The 23,078-nt window shown below is 44.1% G+C and overlaps 1 protein-coding gene across 42 annotated transcripts in view; it reads right to left on the reverse strand.

Moving 5' to 3' along the window:
• The window catches only part of ATXN2 (ataxin 2), a 100,475-nt gene extending 93,088 nt beyond the window's left edge, over positions 1 to 7,387 (reverse strand). For 20 of the 42 annotated variants that reach the window (XM_081036442.1, XM_081036440.1, XM_081036438.1 and 17 more), the window contains exon 1: positions 6,617 to 7,374. In XM_081036442.1, coding sequence (XP_080892568.1) covers positions 6,617 to 7,311 — 695 coding nt within the window. In that variant the 5' untranslated portion in view covers positions 7,312 to 7,374. Of the gene's footprint in view, positions 1 to 5,557; positions 5,609 to 6,616 lie in introns of those variants that run through there. The other 22 variants (XM_081036445.1, XM_081036436.1, XM_081036434.1 and 19 more) reach the window with 5 other exon arrangements.
• Between the last annotated feature and the right edge of the window lie 15,691 nt (positions 7,388 to 23,078).

The raw sequence follows: 23,078 nt of genomic DNA on the forward strand, positions 1-23,078 counted from the left end.
GTAGCAAGAGAATCAGCTCTAATGTGTTTTGGAACAAAAATTAATATAAGACCCAGTATTATATTATACTATATTTAGTATATTATATTTTATATTATATATTATGTTATGTTTATTATATTATATTATATTATATTTATTAACTGGGTCTTATGTTAATTTTTGCTCCAAAAGATGCATTAGAGCTGACTGTCCAGCTAGGTCTTATTTTCAGGGAAAGTATTATTGTAATACTTACAACATTCTAAAGTTCTAATACACTTGATGAAAATAAGTCACACTTATTTATAATTACATTTCAGACAAGCCTCATACCACAAACTGATAGGATTTACAAAGACTACATTATAGAATGCTATTTTATCCAGCTCCCAAAATGCAGTTAGCTATTAATTATGGCATGAAATTGATATTTTATACCCACTTGACTCAACTTCAAGGCTCAAAGTATAAGCAATCTATGTAAGAATTTTTTTTTAATTTAAAGGGAATTTCAAATGTTCACATGCATACAACTACAAATTTTCAGCAAATAAAACCTAACATTAATAGTTGTGGCAAATTTTCAAAAACAAACCAGATCCATAACAATACAAAAATAAATAATAACAAAATCAAGGAAGTAACGTTTAAGTACATTTCACATCACATTTGTACAAAATTACATATATATTTTGTAAATGATAAGGAACTAGACCTTCTATTTTAGCAAGCCAAACTCAAGGTTACAAAGATATCCTGAAGGGCAAAGACTATCTGTGGTTGTATACTCTTTAACATACACAGAATGATCTTGTTTATGTTTATGTCTGCATTTATTTAAAGGGAGGGATGTAATAAAATTCTACAAATATGCTGCTTTGGGCAAGTCCCCTAACCTCTCAAAGCATAGGGTTTTTTCCCTTCTATTTTAAGATAAGATTCTGTTATTTCTTCATGCTCTAAAATTCTGCAGTTTTAGGGGGAAAAAACAAGTATTTAAAAATATGACATATAGTACTGAATCCAAAACAGTATGCACCATATGATGCCATTTTGTTTGACATATGTATGTATATGTTCACAAAGAGTCTGAAAAGATGTACACCAAATTTCTAACAGCAGTTATCTCAAAGGAGAGATTGTGGCCAATTTTAATTTTGGAGGAGTTTGGGCTTTTTTTTGCTTTTTTTTGATACTCTGTATTCTTACTTTCCTACAGTGAGTATTTAAAACTTACTATTTTTTAAATTATATAACACAGAACTTTCAAATATAACTGATACAGTACTTATACAAAAACTGTCTCAATTTATAAATTTCAAGAATAAATCTGTTCTGTACACAGTTCACAGTACACAGTAGTTCGAGTACATCTCTTTTCTTTATTATACTATAAGCAGCTTAAGATCAGGGACCACATTCTATACACATCTGAAAGCTCTAAATTATGTATGTGTGTGTATATATATATATACATATATATGTATGCATGTAATATATATAGTACATAAAATCTCTCAAATTGGTTTTTTAAATAACAGGAAAGTGGTTTATGACACAACTATCTACAAAATTGCAGATCTGCTTTGTTTATCGAGCACCTTAGTAGAGAAAAATACTGTTCCACATAGAATGTTCATCTTCAAAAACAGAAGAAATTTTCTGAATAGAAAAAGAGTTTAAGAATATCAAAAACATTAAAATGCAGCCCAACCTATAAATATAGCTCAATCATAAGTAATGCTAATAATAAAAGTTATGGGTTCAAAAGTGTCTACATTACAAATTCTAGCTTTAGGTGCTACAACCTTTCAAAGGCTTCACACAAGCTTCATATTCACTTTCGAATAAATTTTCTGATAAAAACATCCCTATTTTTGAAGTATACCATCTAAGGGGCAATAAGATCTCGAAGAAAGCATTCTAGTTTTATTTTAGTAACACTCTTGCTAAAAAGACAACTGTATGAACCTCTTAAAATCTTGGTAATAGTCATAGATGACCTATATACGATTGAAAAGAATACATAAATAAGGACCTCCACTTTAAAAGATACAGTAGCAGGTAGGCCTGTTATAAACTATTTAGATCTCCATGGAAGTTGTTACAATCATTTGAAATAGCTACAAAAATAGGGTTTGTTCAGGCTCAACTCTTTACATGGTGTTAGAGTACTACATATTACTATGTAGCCAAAATAGAAAATGACAGTTCTAGGGGGAAAAAATCTTCTAAAAACTTAAAACTCTTTTCAAGGTATAAAAACACACTTTGGAACGGTAAAAGTAAGTTCTAACACAGCTGTAGCTATTTAGACAAATAGATCCTCCTTTAAGTCGAAACATATGGCTACTAAATAGCTAAGATATGAGTTAACATCCCTTGTAAAATTGTGACTGTCTCTAATTAGAAAAACACAGAAAATACAAGTTTACATTCAACCAAAAAGAAACACCATGACTGATACCATGAATGCTTTGATTTTTAAGAATGCAAAATCTTTAAGGAATTATAGGCTTACTCTTTTCTTTGAGATAAGAATTTGATGTAGGTTTTTGCCCAATCTTAAAAAGTGTATTTTCTCTAGATACTTGGAATGAAAATTAAACTGATTAGGTAAAATTAATAAGCCCAACAGAAAAACAAAAATGTACCTCTATTAAAGCCATTTACAGCTTGCCTCTAATGACCTAAATGTGAATTAACTTTTTAGGTCTAACTTCAAATTTGATTATTATCAATACCCACAAAAAAGAATGAATTAACAAAGGAGGATGCAGTTTAAACCTTATAAATCACAAATGGGGCCATATGACTAATTAATCTAGATAAAAAGTAAATGGCTAACTACCTCACCTCCTTCAAAACTGCTCAAATGTTACCTTCTCAACAAGGCCTCCCTCTGAAACCCATTTAAAATTGCAAACTACTCCCTCCCCCCCCCATGCTCCCGTATTATACTAATATGTTCTCCTCTAATCCCATAGCTCTTATCTACAGTTTGCTAATTTAATTTAATGTCTCTTGTTTATGGTCTGGTTCACTACATTAGAAATGTAAACACCAGGGGAGCAGCTATCTTTTATTCAGACATATCCCAAGCTCCTACACCTGCCCTGCACATATATTTTCAATAAATTTATGTGTTGAATAAATGTAGATGTTTTTAGACTCTTCTACAAGATATTTAAAGAGATGAACGTCTCACTGATATTTAAATCGAAGCATGAACAATTTCACTAAATTGCAGCATAATTTCTACGTTGCAGTACCTTAAGAAAAAGCAGTAAAAGCACTAAGCTGAAAATTACTAAAATGAAAAATTTTTATCCGCATTTAATCCCACATCCAAAGAAATTCTAATGTTATATTATTTAGAATTGAGAATATGTTGTAGGATTGTAAATCCATTATATTTTTAATGGAGAAAGAGATGGGTTAACCAGTGATAATTCCCTATAGTGCCATGAAATTACATAAAAGTTACCAAAAATAAACTGGAGATAGCCTAGCAACTAATAAAAAATACTTTTAGATGAATGAGGACCTGAGGTTAACAAAACACCAACAAACTAGCAAAAAGCTTTAGATAGAACATGTTCCTCAGGACTTTTCATTCCTCTACTTAGTAAAAGTATCGGCACAATAGATAACCATGCATCCTTATTAGTATTAACAGTTAGTTTACAAAGCAGCTTCACATATATTATTTCATTAAATCCTGAGAGAAACCAATTTCAAACTCAAATATAAATAATCAGGTAACTAATAAAAGCACTTAATAATGTTGACAGTACATGCAACTTTTCCCTTGAAGATCGCCCACCCTGTTGGACAAACTACAAAAAACCATTTTATAGAACAGCCACCTTCTTGGCATTGGAAACTTATCCAAGTCTTCTGAAGAGGAACATGGCACAGCTAACAGGAGCCATAAAAATCTTGAAGACCTTTGACCTAGTAAAACCACTCCTGGGAACTTTTTCTAAGGAAATAATTAGGCTGAAGCAAAAAGCTATTAGTATAAAGATGTTTACTGCACCATTACCTATAATATTAGCAAAACTGTGGAAACCCAATTCCCAACAATAGAATGGTTAAGAAGAAATCTAAAAAAAAAAAAAGTTAAGGAGAAAACAAAGCTCAACACAAAACATACACAATCACTAAAACTACATAAAAATGAAAAGGTAGAAAGTAAAATTAAGAAATGGATTAAGGTAAAATTTTGTCCAAACTTTAATATTATGGTTACATTGTCCTAAAAGAGCCACCTTCTGAAATATATGCCAATTAAAGACAAAATAAAATTTTGAAAGTCATGAAAATCCACCATTCAACCAAAACCCCAGAAGTCAAATATGAAGAAATGTTGTTATGTAAAGCGGACATGTGAATTTCTAGACTTTCAAGAGTATTTTGCTATCTCTAAACACAATGCTGCATTTTCTTTCTCCACCCTTGGCCCCAGAAACTTCTTTTAACTGCTCATACACACAAACCTAAGTGAGGACACTCTAGAAATTGTAACTGTGATTCAAAAACAGTGTTTCAAAACTAAAGAAATTCTACAAGTACATTAAGTAGCGATCTGCAGAAGAGTAAAATTTCACATTATATGGGTCCAATACATTAAACAAAACTTCACATATCAAAACGAGTAAGGGCTACAATTTATGCCTCACATGAAAGAAGTCAAAGCCTAAGGAACGCGAACGCAACTTAAAAACCTTAGTTTTACTTTTTAATTATTTGAACGAGTTAAATTTATGTGCCAGATTTCTATTTGATGCCGAAGAAGGAAAAAACAATGCATCCTTTACTAGAAAAATTGTATTTAAATTTTTTCCATTTTTCATTATGGATGCCACAGAGAAAATGAAGTTACAGACTCCTTAGTGGACAGAACTGGGAAAATAGGCACTTCATTTGAATTAGTTTGGCTAAGTAGCTTTTTGTAGGTGTTTCTGAGAAGGGGAAAAACTGACGGGGCGGGGAGGAGGGGAGGAGTCAAAAAACCCAATGTCCCCATTCCCCCCATTGAAGGCAGCAGAATTCCTCAAAAATCGGCTCAGATTCATTTTGATGGGTAACTTCTCCTGCCATAAATGAAAATTTTTTGCAAATGGATTGCTGAAAACCTGTTTTTAAAAAGAAAACTCAGTGCATGGGAGGAAAAAAGCCCCTTATCCCACCTTCTAAAGCCCAGGATGTGGATTTGAGGAGGACCCTGGTCACCAACCCTGTCAACCCCACCTAGGCCCACGGGAGGCATGGCAAAGCCGGCAGCACGGATGGGCTGGGGCACAGGGGAAATGGACTTGCGTGCCCTTGGTGAGCGCTGGCGGCACTCCCCAAGTTAAGGACACTGGCCACAATGGAATGGAGTCTATTGACATTTGCTTTGAACACTAAGCATTTTCTTGGTTCGTGAAATACGAACTGACAACCCCCCCACACACACACACACACACATACACACACACCCCCCACAGGCCTTCCCGTACAAACACACCCTCCAGAGTCAGACCCGGTTAGCTGAGACGACACCGAGCCCTCAGTGTCTACCACAAACCTGGGTTCTGGGGAGACGACGCAAGTAAACACCCGCATTTCTGCCACCACCATGTCTCCTGCTGCAATCCCTCTCCCCTCGAAATTTCAAAAACTGGGGCGGGGGTTGATACAAAACGCGCCGCGTGCCAGCGCCCGCCAGCACCACCGCACGCCAGGTCCCCAGGCCGGCCCGGGCTTCGGACGCACGCCGGGGGCCGGCCCTCGCCCACCGCTATTCAACGGCGCCTGCTCCGCGGCCTGGGAACAGCAATGCGGCTCGGCCACCACCCGCCCGGGGCGGCCTCGCGGGGCAGGAGGGAGGCCGGGAGGGGGCCGGGCACTCCCCAGCCCTGCCTCAGGTGGGGGAGGGCGGGACGACTGCTCCGAGTTCTGGAGCCCCCGCCGCCGCCTCAGCTTTAAGTGGGGAGGGGTGCGGGGGGTGCCACTGCCCACCCCCCAACCCGGTCCTTCGATCTTTCCCAGGGAAGGGGGAGGGGGAGGGCACTGGACGGACCCCAACGATTCCAGATGTGCCCAGCGGCTGCCCCGTTAACGGGGAGGGAGGGGCGCTGCCCTAACTTTCCCCCTCCCTCGTTATTCCCCAATGGGGGAGTTGGCAAGTTTCGGCAGACGGAAGAACCCTAAGGACCCTTCCTCCCACGTCAGTACTGAAGCTGGGGGTGGGTGCGCTGCCCGAGCAGACCCCACTGGGGCGGGGGAGGCCCAAGGAAGGTGGCAGCGGGCTGACAATTGCTGAGACCTGTGCACCGCTCGCAAACACTTAACCGGGAGGCGGCGGCTGCCCAGTCCTTCCATCTTGACCGTTTGGGGGAGGGGGTGCGGGTGTTGCAGGAGGCTGGACCCGGCCTGACGTTCCCCGGGGGATCCCGCGGCGCCCCCCCCCCGAGCCCCCGGCTCCAGGCGGAACGGGAGCCCCACCCCCACTGCGGGCCCCCGGCCCACCCCCCCAGCCCGGCGGGTCACGGGGCGGGGACGGCGCCGAGGGCCGCGGGGGAGGGGACGCGAGGCCCGGGCTGCCTCGGGCCCGGAGCGGAGGGGCCTGGGGCGCGACACCCACCTGCCCAGGCCGGGCCGCCCGCCGCCTGCGCTCGCCGCCGCTGCTGAGGCGGAGGAAGCCGCGGCCGAGGACGACGAGACTGCGGGCGAGGACGGCGACGGTGCGGCGGCGGGCGACGAGAGAAGGCCGCCGCCGGGTTTGCGGGCACTGGCGGCCGCAGGCGGCGGTGGCTGCTGCTGCTGCTGCTGCTGCTGCTGCTGGGGCTTCAGCGACATGGTGAGGGGCCCATACACCGGCCCGCACGCCGGGCGGGGACAGCCGGGAGCCGGGCGCGCCGAGGAAACGCCGGAGCGCGGCGGGGACGCGCGGGCGCCGAGCGGGGAGGCGCGGGATGGCGCGGCCGGGGGGACGCCCGGGCCGGCGAGAGGGAGAAGAAGGACGACGAAGGGGCGGGGAGGCCCGCTGAAACCGAGGAGCCGCCGGGAGCCGGGCTGAAACGCGCCGCCGCCGTTGCCGTTGCTACCAAAACAGTCTGAGGCGGAGGGAGGCGAGCGCAGCCCGGAGGGAGGGGGGCCGGGGCCGGGCGGGGGAGGGGCGGCGGAGGGATACGGGCCCGGAGTCGCGTCGCTGCCGCCCCGCCCGCCCCGCCGCCCCGGCCGCGGGAACGAGCGCCGCCCGGGCCACCTAGTCGCGGCGAAGCGGCGAGGCTCGATGGTAGCTGTGTGGCCCCGAGGAGCTGCGGCAGCCGAGCGCATCGGGGGCCGGGCACAGAGAGGCGCCGCGTGGCGCTGCCGGGTGGGCGCGGAGGTGCGGGACGGGGACTCTTTACCGGAAGTCGGAAGGGGCGGACGGAAGCAGAACGTGAGGCGGCCCCAGGGCCGGGAGGGACACGTGAGGAGCGGGCGCCGCGCTGGGCCGCGTCCGCGGGGGTCGGGTGAGGGCCCGGCCGCCAGCCCTGCCCGGATCCGCCCTCCTCGAGGCGGGTCTGCCCTTTGGAGAGGGCGTGTCTGTCTTCGCCTGCGGGGCCGGCGGGCTGTGGAGGACGGGAGGGGAGCGTTTCTTTCCCGCCCCCCGGTACTCCTTCAACGCCCTCAGCCTGCTGGGGGGACCCGCGATTGCCCCCACCTGATGCAACCTCAGAGGTGGACTGCAAGTGCCTTCAGGGCCGAGACTATGTTTTGCTACGTTTAAAGCACCTGGAACACAAGCATCTCACAACTTTTCTTTGTGTCCCCAGCCCCCGGCACACAGTAGGCTGCGTCGACTGCGTGTCTCAAAGGCAGGCCGGCCTCTTCTTTCCCTGCCAAGACCAACAGTGTGGGAATCGCACAGCCTCCTGGGGCCACCCACATCTGGTTACCTTGTCCCCACTTTTTCCACCCCAGCCACACAGTAACCAGAAAACTCTTGTGGGTATCTGACCTTCATTTGAACCCATCTTCCCTCACTTGAACTTCTTTTTCCTCATTCATGAGGCTCTAAAGGAAATAAATGTACGTGATTGGTAGAGCTATGGATAATGGGGTCTCCTTCGGTGGAGACAAAACAGACCTCACAAGAATGTGCGAACTTTAGACCTTGGCCCCTGTCGAAGTTTTACTTTAACTTAGCTTGCCAGCCAGCACAGTAGTCCGTTTTTCAAATGTGTTGTAATTGAACTGGAAGCAACTAGATGACTTTAAGTGAAGAATCTAGTTTTTAAAAAAGTGCAATCACTTTGGGAAATGATAGGAGGAAAACACCAAAATTCCCCTCAATCCCCCAGAATTGTCAGATGGAAAGATAAAGATATAGAAAAGCTTGGAGAATGATTAAACCAGGAATTTCCAGTAGCCAAATTGAAATTAATCTCCTTTATAATTCAGCCAGAGATGCTCATTATATTCTGCAAACACCTGAAAAGGAGGAAATCAGCTTTATCTCCCACCTTAGGTAAAAAGGAGGCCTGTGTGGGGTGGGAGGGGAAGTAGCATTCTTTTAAACCAGTAGTTGCAAAATCCTTTAAAAATTAACCCAAAGGAAATTGAGGCTAAAAAAAAACAGATGGGGGGAAAAAATAGAAGGACCATAATAAAAATACAATCAACTTTCTGTGGTTTAATGATTTGACAGTTAGCCATATCAGGGACCAAGTTCCCAGAATTCAATCTTAGGACCTAATTTCAGACAGATGAGAAGAAAAAGGGAAGTGGAATGAGAGGCCTGAAACTGACATAGCTGAACTTGACTTCATTTATGCTGAGTAAGCTCAAGTTTTCACCCATTATCATTGAAAATATATTTTTACAGTTTTATTAAGGTATAATTTACATGTTATGACATTCACTCACTTTGTATACAATTCAGTGATTCTTGGTAAATTTGCAGAGTTGTGAAACCATGACCACTCATTTCAGAACATTTTCCTCACCCCAAAAGGATCCTTCATACCCATTTGCAGTTACTCCTGGTTCCCATCCTCAGCCCCAGCAACAGCTAATCTACTTCCTGTCTCAATGGATTTATCTGTTCTAGACATGTCACATAAATGGAATCTAACAATAGGTGGTGGTCTTTGTCTGCCTTCTTTCATTTAGCATGTTTTTGAGGATAATCCATGTCATAGCATGTATCAGTGTTTCTCACTCCTTGTCACTGAGTAATACTCCATTGTATAAATATACCACATTTTGTGTATCTACTCACCAGTTGGTGGACATTTAGATGTTTCAAGTTTTTGGCTATTATGAATAATGCTGCTATGAACATTTGTAAATATATGTCATGTGGACATAAGTAGATGCCTAGGAATGAAATGTTGGGTGGTACGGTAAATTTATATTTAACTTTTTAAAGATACTATCAAACTCTTTCAAAGTGACTGTGCCATTTCACATTCACACTTGGAATGTTTGAGCGTTTATCATTAAATTTTGATTTGTGCTTTCATGTTAAAATAGAAACCGAGAGAATCTTTACTGTCATTCTATTTTATACAATCCCCATTTCTATTTATGGAAGGAGGATTGCCACCCAAAACCAAGGAAAATTATTATTGCAAATCTTTCATTTGAATTCTAGACCTCTGAAGTCATGGTTATTTAACAACAACTGTAATGTCATAGGGCTTCAGCTTTATATGAAAATATCCAAACAATACACATTAAGACAAAATGGTGTAAAGTGCAAATTTTAAGATGGCCCTATGTAATCCTATTCTGGTGTTCAGACCCTGTGAAATCCCCTCTACTCATATATGAGCTGCATCTAGTGGCTTCTTTCTAACAAAAAGTTAAAAAAAAAAAATTACAGGTTTCCACTTCCAAGTTTAGATTATAAAAAGACTATGGCTTTTGTTTTGGACTGCCTTCTCTCACTCACTTGCTTTGAAGAAACACAGCTGCCATGTTTTGAGCTACCCAATGGAGAGGGCCACATGGCAAGGAACTAATGTGTCCCTCTACAGCTACGAGGACCTGGAGCCGTGTGAGTGAGATTGGAAGTGGATCATCCCCCAATCAAGCCTTGATATGACCTCAGCCCTGGTCGATGCAACTTATTAGGCTTTGTTAGAGACCCTGAGCTAGAGATGCCCAGCTAAGCTACACCAGATTGCTAACCCTTTTGTTGTTTAATAAATTGGGGGGTAATTTGTGTGCGGCAATAGATAACTGTAATAATACAGATGAACCCCCCACCCCAAAAGAAGTGCACTTTCTGTAATTTCCCTGTGCATTCTTTTAAAGAATTTAATAATTCTTTAAAGACAAACGCTGAAGTCGGGAACAAATATTAGACCCAGGAAAAGTTGAATGTTTGAATGCCCCTTCTCCCACCCCAAATGATTTTCAGGTAGCCATTTAAACAAAACCAACAAGTATCATTGCAGAGTTGTCATCAAAGGCAATGAAGAACATTGTCCTGAAAGAGTTCTGATGTTAAGAGGTATTCTTAACATTTTAATTTCTAAAATAGTGGTGGCCATCTCTACCACTATTTCAGAAATGAAAAAAGTAATCAAGTGAGAAGCCACATGAAGACTTTCAAACTTGGGAATCTAGTCCTATGAATTCTCTACTTGCTTTCTGATTTTCAGTGACCCTTCAGCAAGCCATGTGACCTTATAATTTTCATCACTTCAATGATTAATCAAGTCTGGGGATGAAAAACTGATGTAGCCATGCAAAGCAGAAATGCAAAGAATGATTTGCTACCACTTGGTACAGCAGCACACATCAGATGATCCAGTATTTCCAGCAATTCATTTTTCTGCAATCATTTCTTTTCAGCTCTCTTCATTGGATCATGTTTAATGTATGATACATAATTCACTGAATACTCTTGATTTCGCTTTCAAAAGCATGAAAATTAATTCAAATAAAAACTAGCATGCACAACCCTCCCCCCAACACCCCCACCCATCCATCCTCTTCAAGTTTTTGCAAAGACCAATCCTCATTTAAAGAGAGAGAGAGAAAGTGAGCAGATGTAATTTCAAAAATAGGACCATGGCTAATTAAACCAGTGTTTTTTTCTAACCATGGTTACTCAGAATTCTTAGAGGCTAATCTATTTGTAGACAACCCAGGAATCCCAAAAGACTAAAAGCAATAAAAAGTGGGGGGGGGGGGAAACGAGGGGGAGCAGTTGCTTCCAGGAGGCATTATTTATACACCTTGTGTGTGAAGTAACAACTTTCCCATAGGTTTGAAAAACTGAGGGGTGTGTGGCAAAATAGTAGCGAACATCAACATTATTTGAAAAGCTTTTAAATGAGCCCTTTCCTCCACACAAGCACACATCTAGTTGTTCAGTTGCTCATTTTGTTTTACCTTGTGGGACAGAATAATGATGCGGTGACATTATTCACAAGGCAAAAGCTGGATGCCAGCTGAAATAGACACAGAAGAAAGAATGCTTTATTTTTCATTGGAAAATACTTGTGCTGTACAGAGCCAGAAATTTAAAGAAACTCAGCCTTTTTGTTCTTCCTCATGCTCCCTTTTTGTTTTCATTCACCACCCCCCCCTTTTGGGGTGAATTTTGTGGGCAGCCTGTTGTTTCAGGGGCCATAGATTTATGGGAAGCCAGAGATGTGAAGTATGCACCATTTGGAGAATTCAGGAGGGGATGTAAAGTGGATGCGTGCGGCACCGGTGGCAGCTGAACTGGCCGTTAGCATGGGATCTTGTTAAGTTTGCTACAGGATACCGTGAGCCCTACAAACTCCAGAGGGATCAGACTATAATTAATACCGACATTGCTGATCTATGATCCTAGAATAGGGACTTAGATTCTTGTTCTAGAATGGAATCAGGGGCTTAACAATGCTCACTGTCTTGTGTAAGCCCCCACATTATCAAAACTTTATTTTCCATAAGGTAAGCCTTAGGGCTCAGGAATGATATGATAATAAGTGCAGACCTTTATGTAGCATTTACTATGTGCCAGCTCTGTTCTAAGTGCTTTTCTACATAATAACTCATTTAATCCTCACAATAACCCACTGCTCAGTGGGAGGGGAGAATTTGGACCCCGACCCCCACCCCCCAAAGAAATGTGGCAATGTCCAGAGACATTTATGGTTGTCACAATTGAAGGGAAAATGCCACTGGCATCTTGTGGGTAGAGGCCAGGGATGATGCTAAACGCCCTACAATGCGCAGGACAGCCCCCCCGCCACAGAGAACTATCCAGCCCTAAATGTCAATAGTGCCAAGGTTGGTTGAGAAATTGCAGTAACCCTGTGAAGTAGAGAGGATGATTATTCTCATGTGACAAATGGGGAGACTGAGGCACAGAAAGATGAAGTCACTTTGCCTAAGGTCACACACATTAAATGGCAGAGCTAGGACTTGAACCCAGCCAGTCTGTCTACAACACGTGGGCTCTAAGCCACTTCGTTGTATGAAATAGTGAAGACCCAAGATGGCTCTCTAGGAAAAATAAACTTCTCTCCTTGGTGTCATCAAATGCAAGCTTCTAGTGAGGGGGCACCACCAATGACTGCCTGTTTGTTTCTTTTCTTTTTCTTTTTGCTTTCTTTGCCTGTTTCTTGATGAGAGAGAACTTACTATCGTGTTTCCCCGAAAATAAGACCTAGCCGGACAATCAGCTCTAATGTATCTTTTGGAGCAAAAATTAATATAAGGCCCGGTATTTTATGTTATATTAAAGACCCGGTCTTATAGTCTTATAGTAAAATAAGACCGGGTCTGTAATATAATGTAATATGATATAATATAAAATACCGGGTCTTATATTAATTTTTGCTCCAAAAGATGCATTAGAGCTGATTGTCCGGCTAGGTCTTATTTTGGGAGAAACACGGTATTGTAAAAGTCACCCTCTGCAGGGGACAAGCTAGCAGTGCCCATCAAAACTGAAACAGTGCCTTCCCCTTGGCCCATCAAGGGTGAAAGGGTGAATGAATGTAGAGGGATAATCACTGCATTGTTGTTTGAAACAAAGAATAGAAACTCCATCAGAGGGGGACAGTTAAGGGCCTTGTAGGGTGTCCCAAATGCCAGGGAATATGGGATATTCTCAGCTGTTCAGTGAGACACAGGTTGATCTTTGCACTGATTCAAAAGGATCTTTAAGACCTGTTGTTAAAAAAAGAAAATAAAAAAGGTAACTATGCGAGGTGATGGATGTGTTAATTTACGGTGATGATTGTGGTCATCACTTCACAATGTCTATCAATATCAAATCACATTGTACACTTTAAACACAATTTTATTTGTCAATTATACCTCATTAAAGCTGTGGGTGGGGGGGAGACCTGTTGTTAAGCCAAAAAGCAGAAAATGTCAAAATAATAAAACAAGTAAGTGTGTAGAATATTTTTATGGTATACACCAACCTGTGTTAAACCAAAGAGATGTGTGTGTGTGTGTGTATTTTTTACTATGCATATATACATAGAATATTACTAGATGGGGCATCAAAAAACTGGTACTAGGAGTATTAGGGAGGAAGAAAACTTATTTACCAAATACCCTTTGACTGTTGGAGAATTTAGTTTTGAAAATTTATTTTATCATGTACACGTATTACCTGTTCCAAAAACATAACAAAATAAAATGTTAGGGCATCAGTAGGAATAAATAACATTTGTAAAGCACTTCATGGTTTACAAAGCACTTTTCTTTGCATTGTTTCCGTTGGCGCTCACCCCCACGATGGCAGCACCAGAGTGGAGAAGTACAGAAACTACCCAAGCAAGGTCACTCCCTGCCAACTGCCCCTCCAGGCAGCCCTTCTTCATTTCCCACAGTCAGATCAATTAGTGTCTCTACCACTTTAATTTTGTTTTATTCAGCTACAAGCTACCATTCTCAAGCTCTAGGCAGTAAATCCTAGGTCATATAGAAATAGGAAAAATAAAAAGAACTTTTCACCCCTGCACCCCTTTTGGCCACATTTGTATTGTTTTCTGCTAAAATGCCATATTGGCCAAACATAGGAGCTACAGAAACAGGTAGAACCCTTCACTCCCACCCAACTCTTCACTCTATTTACATAGAGTCTGTCCTTAGGTAATAGGCACTTATTAAACCTGAGTTGATTTGATTTGGTAAGAGATTCTCAGTTTCATGTTTGTTTATTTGGGCCTAAAAAGGCATATGCTTCTTTTTCAGACCTGCTAATGGCTACCAGCCATAGGCCCCAATGATGGGGCCGATGTCCCATGGCCACCCCTAATGACCCAAGCATTTCCAGGCAGTGAGGGGGACAACTGGACAACTAGCCTTTCTTACCCACATATTTCCACCACATGTGGTTTGAGCAGAGTCTGCATTCACCCCTGGATAAAGCTTACTGCTCTTTCAGTGAATAGCTTTTGATGCGGCCTTCACTTGGGAGAGTGTCCGTCTGGTTCACCGGCAGACACTGGAGCCAAGAAAGCACGAGGGGCCTTCCGGAGAACTACAGCCTCCTATAGGCTTGATGGAGGTTGGAGCTGAGGCCCTATGAGAGTTGCTTTCATGCTCCTTGGATCAGGATTCTTGTTCTCTTCCAGTACACAGGTGGCTCATTTCTGTCCTCAGAGGGTCAATATAGGACAAGTCTTCACGCAAGTGCTAGGCTTCTGGTTTTCCGAAAATGACTCAGGAATCCTGCTACTGCGATTTCTAAGGGTCTTGACACATGAATTGTTTTTCTAAGTGATATAAGCATTTTTAAGAACATCTGAATATTTGTGTATCAGTTAGCATTTGCTGTGTAACACACCACCCCCTACATGGTGGTGGCTTGAAACAACAAACATTGTTTTATTTCTAACAATTCTGTGGGTCGGCGGAACAATTCTTCCGTTCTGGGCTGGCTCCACTGGGGTTGGATGATCTAGGATGGCCTATTGATTCACATGAGTGGCAGTTGACTCTGTGTCAATGCGGGATAATAGGACAATGTGGCCACATGTCTCTAATCATCCAGCAGGCTAGCCTGGGCTTATTCCCATGGCGGTACCTAAGGGCAGCAAGAGAAGACAAGCTCCAAGGCGCAGGCACTTTCCAGGTCTCTTCTTGTGACATATTTTCTGTCAGATTAGCCAAAGCAAGACACATGGCCAAGCCCAGATTTGAGGAGTGGGGAAACAGACTCCATATCCCTTGATGGAAAAAGCTGCAAAATCACTTTGCAAAGGATGGGCACACAGGGAGGAAAGAATTTGGGGCCCTTTTTTATAATCTATCTCGGGGAGATGGGAAATTTGAGAATCAATTTGAAAACTTTTATTTTTTTAAGCAAGATGCCTCCCAGTACTCAGAAGAAAGCTGAGAAGCCTACTTTTAACAATCAGATGACTTTCAAACCTCCAATTCTAACCGCACTCAGGACTGTTAGAACCATCCTGATGAAAACAGCACCAGGTATAGTTTCTGCTAGTTGTGATGGTTAATTTTATGTGTCAACTTTACTGGGCCACAAAATACCCCAATATCTCATTAAACATTATTTCTGGAAATGTCTGTGAGGGTGTTCCCAGAAAAAAATTAACATTTGAATTGGTAGACTTAGTAAAGCAGATTGCCTGCTCCAATGTGTGTGCGCCTCATCCAATCTACTGAGGACATGAACAGAACAAAAAAGACGGAGGAAGGGAGCACTCTCTCTCTGCCAGACCACTTGAGCTGGAACACGGATCTTCTACTGCCCTCAGACTGGGACTTACACCATCAGCCCTCCTTGTTCTCAGGCCACTGGACTTGGATAAAACTTTGAACATTGGTTCCCCTGGTTGTCAGGCCTTTGGCCTTAGACTGGAACTATACCACCACTGGTCTCCAATATGCAGACAATAGATCGTGAGACTTCTCAGCTTCCATAATGAAGTGAGCCAAATATATATATACACATATGTGTGTGTGTATATGTATATATACGTGTTTGTATGTGTGTATATTGGTTCTGTTTCTCTAGAGAACCCTGACTAATAGACTGGTTTTACAGAAATGCAATCACATGACCTTGGGAAGGTCATACTCATTGTCCTTCATCGACAATGACAGCTGCACTAAATGTTCTTGAGTTGCAAGGGACCTTTCAGAAGTTGTGTTGCAGAGAAATGAAAACAGGCCACGTGCTGAATGGCCCAAGACCTGCTTATAGAGATAAGATGGCCAGGAATCGGGCTGAAATTTTCAGCTTTCATCCAGATTTTTGGCATGGTCTGTGAGTCTGTGATTTTCAACTTTTCCTCCTCATAGGCCTGATTAAACCCTTTGATCTCATTTTATTGGGCAATATTATTACACCACTTTACAAATCCGCCATTTATTCCAGGCTGACCTCAAAAGCCTTTCCTTTCCCCCTTTCTTTGAAGGGCATTCATGGTTAGCAGAACACTCAACAATAGTAGATTTTAAAAGGCGGGGAAGGCACATAGTAGCTGCTTGAAAATGTTGAAATAAATGAAGGCCAGGAAGGAAGGAAGGAGAGAGAATGAAGGCACATGAATGAAGAGAATCTGTTAACTTAGGATATTTCCTAAGTGTCCACCTTGCACTATTCTTTTAACAACTTCATTGAGCTATAATGCACATTCTGTATAATTCACTCATTTAAAGTGTGTACAAGTCAGTAGATTTTAGTATATTTACAGAGTTGTGCAACCATCAACACAGTATAATTTTAGAACATTTCCTCATCCCAAAAGGAAATCCCACACCCATTAGCAATCACTCCCCATTCCCTCCTTCCCTAATCGACTTTCTGCCAATCTACTTACTCCTCTTCCTCCTTCTCCTTCTCCTCCTCCCCAGTGGCATCAAGAAGTACATTCGCATTTTTGTGCAACCATTAGCCATCCATCTCCAGGACTTTTTCATCACCTCAAACTGAAACTCGTACCCATCAGACATTTACGACCCCCTCTCCCACCCCCAGCCCCTGGTAACCAAGACTCTACTTTCTGTCTCTATGAATTTGACTACTCTAGGTAGCTCATATCAATGGAATCACACAGTATTTGTCTGATTGTGACTGGCTCCTTTCAGTTAGCCTATGTTCTCAAAGTCCGTCCACATTGTATCGTGTCAGAATTTCCTTTTTAAGGCTGAATAATATTCCATTGTACGGATACACCACATTTTAGCTTAGGCTGTTTTATACTAAGCTTTGGGATTTGTTTTCGTAGATTGGCCTCTAGGAATTGAGTAATGGACTCATTCACACTCTTCTCCATCACCTTCCAGATGAAAACAGAATTTGGCTGCGCTTGCCCCTCTGTCTTCTCCATGGTCCTGTAGGAGAGACTGGCAAGAGGCTGTCAGGGACAAGTAGTGATGGTATGTGAACGGTCTGTGCCTGTGTGTCTCCCCCAGAGGATGCGGGGGGCCTGTGCCTGTGTCTCCCCCAGGGCCATGCCCTTTTGGCCTTTCCTATCTCAGGTTTAAACAGGCTATGAATGTTCTGGCATTCGGAGCCCTGAATGTTCTATGTTCTGCAAACAGACCAGAAGCGACTGAGATGAGAGGCCCTCGCACAGCGGCAAACGCCAGGCTTGGCTGAGGCCAGCGTGGCCTGTTGGAAAAGCCCTTGGTAGCCAGGAACTAAGGAGGTAGATTCATAACTTCTTCACCTCCAACCAAAGCCTGGCATTCAGGAGTTGCAACAGCTCAGGGAACAGCCTCTTTGTACTGTTTGGATAGGCTGACCTAAGGATCGTACAAGGATGTTCACATATGGCCAACTGTGCTTTGTAATACTGACACCCAAGTTCGCTTACACTGGGTGTTCCCCGCCCCCTCTGGTTTGCACTAATATTGGAGCAGAACGACCAGAATCATATCCTAATCATAACCCTTTCCATTGCAAATGATAAGGGCGCACCCAGTAACAGAACCAGCCTCTGGCAGGAGTTCATCAAACAATTAACAAGAGTTGTTATATACATCTATATCTATATAAATATAGATACTTATTTTGTGCCAAGTCCTCTTCTAAGTACTTTACATTATGTCATAAAATGTCCATAACCCACACTTTAAAATTTTTATTGTGGTAAAATATATATAAAATTTACCATTTTAAACATTTAAAAAAACACTATTATTTATTTTAAGTGTGTTTTTCCAGGACCCATCAGCTCCAAGTCAAGTAGTTGTTTCAATCTAGTTGTGGAGGGCGCAGCTCACGTGGCCCATGTGGGGATCGAACCAGCAACCTTGTTGTTAAGAGCACCGCGCTCTAACCAACTGAGCTAACTGGCTGCCCCCATTTTAATCATTTTTAAGGATACAGTTCTGTGACATGAAGTACAGTCACATTTTTGTGCAACCGGCACATCTCAGTGAATTTAACCTCCTAAGGGCATTTATTTCCAACCTCAAATTGTTCAAAGGCCAAGCCTTATTAGCATGAATAAAGTTCACTGCCCCCCCCCGCCACTTGCATATTTTTAAAGAAAAAGCAAATGCAAGATTTTGACCCTGTAAGTCTGAAATAGATAATTAGGTAATTAATGGACACCTTTAAAAGCTATCTTGCCACTTCACACCCACTAGGTTGGTCACATTCAAAGCAACAGAGAATAACAAGTGCTGGTAGGCTGTGGAGAAACTGGAACCCTTGCACTTTGCTGGTGGGAATGTAACATGGTGCAGCTGTTTGGTGATTCCCCAAAAAGTTAAACATAGAAGTGCCATAGGACCCAGCAATTTCATTGACAGCTATACACCCCCCAAAATTGAAAACAAGCACTCAGTATATGTACGTGTATGGTCTATTGCACGATTCACAATAGCCGGAAGGCGAAACAATCCAAATGTCCATAACTGGATGAATGGATAAACAAAATGTGGTCTGTCCATACAATGGATTATTCAGTCATAAAAAAGAATGACCTTCTGATACACACCACCAGGAATGAACCTCAAAAACTTTGTACTAAAAGAAAGAATCCAAACACAAAAGGCCACATATCACACGACTGCATTGATATGAAACGTCCAGAACAGGTAAATCCAGAGACAGAAAGAAGATTGGTGGTTGCCAGAGCTGGGAGGCAGGGGTGAGAATGAGGAATAACTGCTTAATGGGAATGGTGTTTCCTCTTGGAAAATGTGTTGGAAGTAGATCGAGGTGGTGTTTGCACAACATTGTAAATGTACTAAATGACACAGAACTGTATACTTTAAAATGGTTAATTTCATGTTATGTGAATTTCACTTCAATTGAAAAAAAAAAAAACTGTCTTGGCTTCATGTTAGATCCTTTAATGATTAGCACAACCTTGACTTTCGTTGTGAAATAGCATTGTTGCAAAGACTCAGTGATAAAAACGATTCTTGTATCTCTGTAGAGAACACAAATTACAACATATCTAGGGCAGAGGGGATAAAACAGGGTTCCAAGTCAGAGAGGAAAAATCCCTTCATCTTATGCCCCTTCTTCTTCTGGTAAACACACACTACTAAAATCTGGGACTTAATTTATTACGTTTAGCTCCTCTTCCTTCGAAAGGTCTTCCCTGCCTAGCAGTTACTCAGCGCCTGGTACTGCCCACAGCATGCACTGTTGCTTCCTCACCATCCTTCCCTTTCTCCCAGAATACCGATTGCGTTCAGGCATCTCCTGAGCTTCAAGGAAGCTGCGCCCAGCCCCAGAAATGACTAATCTTAGGAAAATCCACTTCCCAGTGACTGGTTCGGGGATGGCCACGTGACCCAAAGTCTCACGAATGAGACGTTAGGGGGAAGCTTGACTGGTGGCGTGCCCACAAATTCTCTAATACGCCTCCCTTTCAGACGTGGAGCTTAATTCTAGTCCCCTGGTAACTGGGCTGGACTTAGTGATTAGCTTCAAACACGTTGGAAAACTGTGCTTTCCATCTTGTGCTGGCACTCTGGCTCTCTCTTCCGCAGACAACTAACTCCCTGTGGGGGAAGCCAGCTGCCATGTCGTGAGGACATTCGGGCAACTTATGGAGACATCCACGTGGCAAAGGACCAGAACCTCCTGCAACGGCCAGTGAGGAACCAAGGTCTGCCAACGTGAGCCTGTGAGTGAGCTTGGGAAGAACAGGTGTCAGCCCTGGACAAATCGTTCCCCTTCTTCCCACGTAAGAAAGGACGCTCAGGTTCAAGGGGCACAAAAACCTAGCAGCACGAACTGGCTGAGGAATGTCATTGGGACTCAGTCCCTCTCCATCTCTCAGCTCTATCATCCTCTGTGTTGACTTCACTTCCTGGCAGGTTTTCCTTATGTGGTAGCAAAGATGGCCCCTTCTAACTCCAGGTTTCCATTTGACCAGCTCGGCAATCCCAGGATTCCAGCAAAACTCCTAAGACCCGTGCTCATTGGGCAGAACTGTGTCACATGTGCTTTCATTAACCTATCACTGTGGCCAGGGAATTAGAACATGCTGATTGGCCAGGCCTGAGCCACATGACTATTTGCAGAGTTGGGGCAGGCTATGAACCAAGAAGTGGGGGAAGGACAGTTTCCTTAAAGCAAAACTGCGTTTATGAGGAGAAAGTGAAAGCAATCGATCTCCACCTAACTTCCAATGTCTCTTACTGCTTCCTGTAAACATGCCCACGTCTTCTCCAACCAACCAACAAAACAAAACATTTTGCATCTCCCAGGAGCTTCTGCTGATCCCTCTCCTTTTTGCTGCCAAACTTCTAGTTGACACTGGCTGCTCCACTTCCCGGCGTTCTGTGTCCTCCTCAGTCCTGAATAACAAGACTCCCAGCGCCGTCAGTGCACTCAAAGGGCTCCAGCGTGGTCACCGTGAGCCAGTGCCCAGTGCAGAGGCTTTCCCTCCACCCCCAGCCTGCGTGGCCTCTTGGCCCCATGATAAAGCAGTGCCCACCCTTCCTAAGGCTTGTTCCTGGACATCTTCCCAACCGGCCTCCTCTGACCTCGCAGGCAGCTTTCTGTCTCTTTGGCTCCTGCCCTAACTGCCCTTGTTCTCTAGGCTCTTGTCTTAAGCCTCGTGTCACCTTATGTTTACACTCCCTTCCTGGACATTCTCCTAACCCCCCGAGTCGCGGCGCGCCTATCGGGTGATACCTCCCCCAATCTTCCCTGTTCTGAGCTCGGACCCATCCTGCCAGCTGCCTGCTGTTCCTTTCCACCAGACGTCCTGCAGAACCTTCAGACCTGCGAGTCCCAAAATGACATCCATCACCCTCCCGCCTCCTGGCCAACACAACCTCACTCCCAAGTTAAGACTGCCTGGGGCTGAACGCCGGTTCTACTCTCTGCTAGCCAGGTGACTACAGGCAAGTTGCGTCCCTTTTCTGTGCCTCAGTTTCCTCCTCCATGAAATGGAAATGATTACATTACCTACCTTATTGGGTTCATTGAGGATGTTATTTCCTAACACTTGTCTAGTGCTTAGCACAAGGCTTGGCTCGTGGGTAGTGGTTTCGGATCAGGCAGAGGTGAAGCAGGAGGGAGACGGAAAAGAGGCCCCTGCACTGGGCATTGGGTCACTGGCACGACTGTTTCATGGATTAAAGTTAAAGAGAGCTCTGTTCCTGCCCTCCTGGGGTGCCCTACCTCAGCTCCCAGGAGCAACATGCATTTGGCTGTGTGTACTGGTCACCTCCAGGCCGTCTGCCCCACCATGCACACCACCACGGTCTCCTCCGTCCCAGCCGTCCCACGGTGGTCACTGATCCAGCCTTTGAACAACCTGAAAACAACTTTTCCATCTGTCTCCACCTCTCCATCCCCGCTGGCCTAATACTGAGCCACCTCTCTCATCGGAGCTTCTAAAAACCTCATTGGGCTCCAGCATCTGGTCCCTACCCACCACACCCCCACTCGTCTTTCCCATGAGCACCGCAGACTTCTCTCTGGGACACCTGTCTAATCATGCTGCCCGTACAAATCTTTCATTTCCCCGTCCTGCAGGGGATGAAGCCCAAATTTCTTCGAGTGGTAGACCAGGTCTCATAACCTGACCCTATTCTCTTCCCATAGCCCACCCGACCCGTATTAGTTTCCTACCACAGCCGTAACAAACTGGACGCAAGAGCACCTGGATCAAAACCGCACAAACGTATTACCTTACAACTCTGGAGGCCGAGGTCCACAGTGAGTCTTATGGGGCCACATTCAAGGTGTTGGCCTGGCTGGTTCCTTCTGGAGGCTCTAGGGGAGAATCTCGGCCTCGCCTTTTCTTCTTCTGGACACAGTTCCATTCTTCAGCCTATGGCTTCGAGTCACATCGCCCTTTCTCCCTCTGCTTCCATTGTCACATCACTTTCTATTGACTGCTCTTCTGACTCTTGCGACAGCATTTAGACAACCTGGATAACTCAGGATAACCTCCCCATCTTAAGATCACTAACTTAATTATTTCAGCAGAGTCCCTTTTGCCACATAAGGTAAAACCTTTGGGCATTAGCATGCAGACATCTTTGAGGGCCCACAGCCCGTGTTTGCCAGCTGGGAGTCCCCTGACCCTCTCAGGGGGCCACCAGGCACTTCTCCCCTCTGGTCCTTGCTCCTGCTGTTTCCTTTGCTGAAGGACCCGGCCCACCCCTTTCCACCTGCCAGGCTCCCTGCTTTAATTTCAAGGCTGAGCTCAAAAGGCGTTTCTCTTTTGTGGTTTTCCTTGACCCCACAACCAAGTACTATGTCCCCAGAACATAGAATTTTATAGAATTGAACCTTAGTAGATGGTTTACATATGTGATTACTTGTTCGATCATAAAATCTTTAGGAGTAGGGGCTGTGGCTTGATCATCTTGATTGCCCCAGTTCCGAACACGTAATTCATGGTACTTAACAGGTAGAGTGCAAAAAATATTTACTGAATCCAACAACAGTTGGTGAAATCCAGTAAGATCTGTCTGAGTCCCAGTTGGCAGGGGGATGGTTTTGTGGGGCTCTTCGGTAGTTTCATCAGCCTAGCCCTGCATTCCTGACCCCCCACCCCTGGCTTGCATAGCAGCTCCCTTTCTTCCATCGGGGGCTCCCCCTTCCCTGTACAAGGTGGTTGTGAACACAGCTGCCTGGCACTCAGTGCTCTGGCACATGGCATAGGTCTGACCATGCAGAGCCAGACAGTCCT

The sequence above is a fragment of the Rhinolophus hipposideros genome, assembly GCF_964194185.1.
Source record: "Rhinolophus hipposideros genome assembly, chromosome: 24".
NCBI lineage: Eukaryota > Metazoa > Chordata > Mammalia > Chiroptera > Rhinolophidae > Rhinolophus > Rhinolophus hipposideros.